The sequence below is a fragment of the Mastomys coucha genome, unplaced genomic scaffold (assembly GCF_008632895.1).
Source record: "Mastomys coucha isolate ucsf_1 unplaced genomic scaffold, UCSF_Mcou_1 pScaffold6, whole genome shotgun sequence".
In the NCBI taxonomy this organism is placed as follows: domain Eukaryota; kingdom Metazoa; phylum Chordata; class Mammalia; order Rodentia; family Muridae; genus Mastomys; species Mastomys coucha.
The window spans coordinates 20,052,118-20,059,021 of record NW_022196912.1 but is presented as its reverse complement, the minus strand read 5'-3'; the positions used below and the strand labels follow the sequence as shown (position 1 = coordinate 20,059,021).

The 6,904-nt window shown below is 42.3% G+C and overlaps 1 protein-coding gene across 2 annotated transcripts in view; it reads left to right on the top strand.

The window, feature by feature from the left end:
• Positions 1–5,977, top strand: part of Slc30a6 (solute carrier family 30 member 6) — a 34,641-nt gene extending 28,664 nt beyond the window's left edge. The window contains exons 5-6 of one of the 2 annotated variants that reach the window (XM_031357780.1): positions 1,018–1,086; positions 4,991–5,977. In XM_031357780.1, the coding sequence (XP_031213640.1) occupies positions 1,018–1,086; positions 4,991–5,488 (567 nt within the window). In that variant the 3' untranslated portion in view covers positions 5,489–5,977. The remainder of the gene's footprint in view (positions 1–1,017; positions 1,087–4,990) is intronic. The other variant, XM_031357779.1, reaches the window with a different exon arrangement.
• The last annotated feature ends 927 nt before the right edge of the window (positions 5,978–6,904 follow it).

The window sequence follows — 6,904 nt, the reverse complement described above, 5'->3', positions numbered from 1 at the left end:
CAGTGGAGTACAGGCATCTGGAGCCCAGAAGACAAGCTGTGTGCTACAAAGGGCAGAGCTGGAGAAGTAACCAAAGCCTTTAGAGGAGCCCAGAAGATCATGAATTGGATCCCAGACATTGGTTTTGCTTTTGATTGTGACTGTGCCCTGATATTTTTTCCTCTTGAAGGAAGAAAGTATTTTAGTGGAGCTCACAGTTAAGAGACCTTGAATTTTAAAAGATATTGGGCATTTTAAATTGATTGAACTTTCAATATGTAAAGACTATGGGACTTTAGATCTTGGGGATGAATAAGAAAGTAAGGGTTGAGACTTAATAGTGATGTGTTTGTGTGTCAAGGTGACAAGGGGTCAATTGTACTAGCTGGTTTTGTGTGTCAACTTGACACAGGCTGGAGTTATCACAGAGAAGGGAGCTTCAGTTGGGGAAGTGCCCCCATGAGATCCAACTGTGGGGCATTTTCTCAATTAGTAATCAAGAGGGTAGGGCCCCTTGTGGGTGGTGCCATCCCTGGACTTGGGTTCTATAAGAGAGCAGGCTGAGCAAGCCAGTGAAGCAAGCCAGTAAGGAACATCCCTCCATGGCCTCTACATCAGCTCCTGCTTCCTGACCTGCTTGAGTTCCAGTCCTGGCTTCCTTTGGTGATAAACAGCAATGTGGAAGTAAGCAGAATAAACCCTTTCCTCCCCAACTTGCTTCTTAGTCATGATGTTTGTGCAGGAATGGAGACCCTGACTAAGACAAATTGGAGACCCTAAGACAAGTGAATGTCATAAATACATCTACCTTTTTTTGAACCTTGCTCAAAAACAAAACCATAAAATATAAAGCACTGAGCAGTTTGGCCCTGACCCAGGAGAGGCAGCCTGGGTCAGGACTGAGTAAACAGGAGTTACCTGAGACCTCTGATAGCTAGTGCCTGCCCTTGTCAGGACTGACAGCAAGCCTGTAATGTGATTGGACTACACTGCTCTGTCTAATGCAGGTAACTGATAAACTGTTCTATGTTTGATTAGGTGTCTACCTTGGATGGGGTATTAGAAGTCCGAAATGAACACTTTTGGACCCTTGGATTTGGCTCATTGGTATGTCTTCTGCAAGTTAGTTTAGTATGATTTAAACATGGTTTTTAAAAGTTAAATAACGTTTCATTAAATTTTTCAGGGTGGGGGGCTGGAGAGTTGGTTCATTGTTTAAGAGCACTTGCTCTTGCAGAGGACCCAGCGCCTACATGATCAGCTAACAACCGTTTATTAAGTCCAGTCCCAGGGGAACCTCAACAGGCAATAGACACACATGCTGGCAAAGCACTCATATACACAACAGTAAGCTAAAGCTAAAAAGGGTTTCTTAAATGTTGGGGCCAGACAGAAGGAAGGTTCAGTGGTCAAGAGCACTGGCTGCGCTTCCAGAAGACCTGGGCTCCATTCCCATCATCCACATGGTGGCTCACTTCTCTGCTGGCCTCCCTAGGCACTGGCACACACATAGTGCACAGACATACATGCAAGCAAAACACTGATACACACAAAATTAAAATTAAAAAATCTTTAAATTTTTTCATGGATGCTTTGATTTTCCTTTATGTTTAATGGCATCTATTTTTTTAAGATTTATTTATTTATTTTATGTATATGAGTACACTGTAGCTATCTTCAGACACACCAGAAGAGAACATCAGATCCCATTACAGATGGTTGTGAGCCACCATGTGGTTGCTGGGAATTGAACTCAGGACCTTTGGAAAAACAGTCAGTGCTCTTAACCGCTGAGCCATCTCTCCAACCTGGCATCTAAATATTAACAACCTTGGTTTAATTGAGATTGAATTGTCTTTTCTCTTTTCTTCTTTTTTATTTAACCTCAAAACCACTGGGCATTTTGTTGTTGTTATTGTTGCTGCTGTTGTTGGAGGTGCAGAAATTGTATCTAGCACCTCTTGCCTCATAGTTTTCCCTGTCATAAAACACTCTCCTACTACACGGTTTTGGTTTTCTTTTGAGACAGTATCCCATTCCACAGACTAGGCTGTTCTTGAACCCACTTTGTAGCCAGGCCAGCCTACAAGCCTCCTAAATACTGAGACTCTTGACATGCACCATCACCTTGGCTTATATGTCCTGCTTGCTTGCTTGTTTGTTTGTTTGTTTGTTTGTTTTTAAGACAGGTCACTCTGTAGCTGTGGTTGTCTTGGAACTCTGTGTACACCAGACTGGCCTCAAATTCACAGAGATCCACCTGCCTCTGCTCCTGAATGCTGAGATTAAAAGCCTGGTCTGTTACTTGTTTTTATGCCTTTCTAAACTGTGAGCCGAAGAGTGATGGTATACATAAACTAAGTAAATATATACTTAGGGCAGTACATATAAATGCATGAGGTTCCAATGAAGAGGTGCTGTCTTTCTCCTGACCCTGGTCCTGTAGGCCTACCCTCCCCTGCCCGTTGTCTCTGCTGTGCTGTTTGGATTCTCTTCCCAGTTCTTAATGTGGGCCTTTGTCCTAGAAAGGAGCTGTGATTGGTTGGTTTTGCAAGCTTACAAGGCTAAGCTACTGCAGAGCTGCAGATCTCATTGCAGTGCCAGTGTGCCCTCCCATCGTGAAGTGTGCCAGGGGCCTTCAGCTGCCTTTCTAAGATTGCCTGTCTAAGATTTCCATGCAGTAGCTATCACTTAACTGCTTTGGGCTTTTTAGGTCAGTCGGTGTCTCCAGTTCTTCCTTGTACTTCCTCTTGCACAGTTCTGATACCTTCCAGGTCTCATAGCTCAGGCTTGCAATTTCATAGGAGTCACAGCACTTAGATTTTTAACACCTGTTCATAGGGTTCAGTTTTGCTGTCATAATGTCTCAGTGTTTATGGAAACATTTGGGCATTTCAAAAACTTCTGCTGTCATTTGTTTGTGTGTAATCACATATTACGTATGATTACATGTATATATGATTGTATGTATATGTATTTGTGTATGTATGTTTGTATGTGTGTATGTGTTGTGGTGTTGGGGATCACACTCAAGGCTCGGTATGTGATAGACAAGTAAGTATCACTAAGATACACACCCCTTGACTCCCCAGTATATATTTTAACAACTTTAGAAATTTAGGTAAATATCCTCACACTCCTTCGTCAGGCTGCAATGCTCATCTTAGGTTGTTTTCCAGTTTACCTGTTTTCATAGGCTGTGATGAGCAGCTTTGTGAAATAATTTTCATAGATACCCATGATTATTAAGATTTACTTTTAGCCAGGTGGTGCACGCCTTTAATCCCAATACTCAAGAGGCAAAGGTACATGGAATTCTGTGAGTTCAAAGCCAGCCTGGTCTTCATAGCAAGTTCCATGCCAAACCAAGCCTACACAGCAAGACCTTGTCTCAAAAAACAAATAAACAATTGGTTTTTACCTTTTTTTTTTAAAGATTTATTTATTTATTATATGTTAAGTACACTGTAGCTGTCTTCAGACGCACCAGAAGAGGGCATCAGATCTCATTACGGGTGGTTGTAAGCCACCATGTGGTTGCTGGGATTTGAACTCATGACCTTCCGAAGAGCAGTCGGTTCTCTTCCCCACTGAGCCATCTCACCAGCCCAACAATTGGTTTTTATAAGTGAGTTTTGTGAAGTACAGAATAATCAAGTGTTTATGGCTTTTCTGTTAATGCAAATTATCAAACTGCCTTGCAGAATGGTTATACCAGCTAAGTCACTAGCAATGCACGTTCATGTGTATGTGTGCATTGTACATGTGTGAGTATGTGTGCATTGTACACGTGTGTATGTGTACATTGTAGATATGTGTATGTGTGCATTGTACAAGTGTGTATGTGTGCATTATACATGTGTGTGCGTGCATATCTGTGTGTGTGTGTGTGTGTGTGTGTGTGTGTGTGTGTGTGTGTGTGTGTGTGTGTGTAGAGGCCTGAGTTGATGTCATGTATCTTTCTTATTACTTGATAACTTATATTTTGAGATGAGGTCTCAGTTAAACCCAGGCTGGTCTCAAATTCACTGAGATCCTCCTGCCTCTGCCTCTCAGTTCTGGGAGTAAGGACATGAACCACCATACCCTGCCTCTTTTTCTGTTTTTTTGAAATTCCATTTAGTTATAAGCTCTGGGTCAGACACAGTTGAAATCCTAGCTTTCTTTTTTTAAAAAAAAAAAGTATTTATTAATTATATGTAAGTACATTGTAGCTCTCCTCAGACACACCAGAAGAGGGCATCAGATCCCACTACAGATGGCTGTGAGCCACCATGTGGTTGCTGGGACTTGAACTCAAGACTTCCAGAATAGCAGTAGGTGCTCTTAATTGCTGAGCCATGCCTTCAACCCCGAAATCCTAGCTTTCTGCACTTTCATGTTCTGCTGTTCCCCCGCTGGTATATCAGACATGCACAACTGTGCCCAATTTATGCAGTGCAGGGGATCAAACCCAGGGTCTTGCGTGCATTCTGTCAACTGAGCTACATCTGTAGTCAATCTTTTCAAAGGTCACAAATCATTTCATTAACATTTTACATTGGTAAGTACCAGTAGTGAATAGCAAGATGCTAAGTTTTTTCTCTATTTTTTTAAAGTCTTATTTTTTTTTAAGATTTATTTATTTTATGTATGAGTACACTGTGGCTATCTTCAGACACACCAGAAGAGGGCATCAGACCCCATTACAGATGATTGTGAGCCACCATGTGGTTGCTGTGAATTGAACTCAGGACCTCTGGAAAAGCAGTCAGTGCTGTTAACTGCTGAGCCATCTCTCTAGCCGGTTTTTTCTTAAAGAAAATACTGCCGGGCTGTGGTGGCACATGCCTTTAGTCCCAGTACTTGGGAGGCAGAGGCAGGCAGATTTCTGAGTTGGAGGCCAGCCTGGTCTACAGAGCAAGTTTCAGGACAGCCAGGGCTACACAGAAAATCTGTCTCAAAAAACAAAAACAAAACAAATAATACTAATAATAATTCTAAGCAGTCTTTTGTGGTTTTCCTATTGTAGGCTGGGTCAGTGCATGTAAGAATTCGACGAGATGCAAACGAACAAATGGTCCTTGCTCATGTGACCAACAGGCTATGCACACTGGTGTCCACTCTGACTGTTCAGATCTTCAAGGATGACTGGAGTAGGCCTGCCTTATCATCTGGGCCCGTTGCGCCCAATGTCCTAAACTTCTCAGACCACCACGTAATCCCAATGCCTCTGTTAAAGAACGTTGATGAGAGGACCCCTGTCACATCAACCCCAGCCAAGCCCAGCAGCCCACCCCCGGAATTTGCATTTAATACACCCGGGAAAAATGTGAGCCCAGTTATTCTTCTGAACACACAGACAAGGCCATATGGTCTGGGTCTTAATCGTGGGCACACACCATACAACAGTGTGTTCAGCCAAGGACTTGCATTTCCAGGAGTTGGAGCAGGCCAGGGGTTGAGGCCCACCTTCCCACATATACCAAGTAGGTATGGAATCAACAGGATGGGACAGCCAAGACCTTGACAGACTTGATAACTTATTGTTATGGGTAATATCAACTCCTTGCCTTCCAGTGTATTTAGTAATCCAACTTGCGTTGACTGTTCAACCACTTATATGTCAGATTATTCCAGGCTTGTTCATATTTCATAAAACCTATAAACTATATTTTTGTAACATGTTCTTGTGGCAGCGAGGTCTTTGAAAATGTCATGGGCATTAGGTAGGCCTCCCTCAAGACGTTGGAATGTCAGCTGCTTTCCAGTTGCCTGCACTGTGACAGGCTGCTCTCCAATAGTGAAGCCATGTGCTGGGTGGATCTGCATCTTACTAAAGATTCATAATTCCTTCAGTAAAATTTATAAACATGTTTCATGTATGGTGCCCATCTAAGGAAATGAAAACTTAAGTGTCCATTTGAAAAGTAAAATCTCTTTTATAGCTTTTTTAAGCTTAGTTGCTACATTTTTTGAGGTCCTCCCAAATCATTTGTTAAATAAAAAGTAAAAATTTCTATTGGGAGTTGTGAGGCATATTCTATGACATAGCACAAAATTATTATTGGTCTTTTGAAACAGGGTTTTGCTGCATAGACCAGGCTGGCTTCAAACCCATAATCCTCCTGCCTCAGTCTCCCACATACAGGGATTTAGGTTTTGAGCCACCATAGAAGTATGTCCTAAAATTTTAAGTAACAGGTTTTGAATAAAGAGGTTTACAGTTTTTTTCATTTACAGTTGTAGTACATTTGTACACTACAGTCAACACTGAGAATAGGGCTGGAGAGATGGCTCAGCAGTTAAGAGCACCGAATGCTCTTCCAGAGGTCCTGAGTTCAATTCCCAGCAACCACATGGTGGCTCACAACCGTCTGTAATGGGATCTGATGCCCTCTTCTGGTGTGTCTGAAGAGAACAATGGTGTACTTATATACATAAAATAAATAAATAAATCTTTAAAAAAAAAACCACTGAGAATAGAGGACAGCTGTTTATGAATGTAGTCCATTGTTCCCAGTGTTTTATTTTGGTTACAGACACCGGACCTTTGGTAAATGGAATGAGGTTTAAAAATCCCAGTGCTCTAGGATACATTTAGTCAACTGGCCACTGACCTACAATAGCCATGCTTTTGGTTTTGAGTGAGTTCATTATGTATGTAGTGATCCAACGTAAAGGAATAAACATCAAGAGAATGGACAACGACCCTTTAAGGCAGCCAGCTGGCGTTCCTGTAGCGTCCTGGACAGAGCAGAGTGTCGCTTCTAAGGAGGCTTCCAGATAAAAGAACAGATAGCAACAGAGATCAAGTCATCTATTCAGAGGCTCATGATGTCCTATAGAGACCAGTTGGGGAAGGTGAGGTGGCCAGCTAGTTCCTGACTGAACTTCCCATGCCTGAGTGAGCATGCAGCTCCAGTCTCATCCTGGGCCCTTTTCT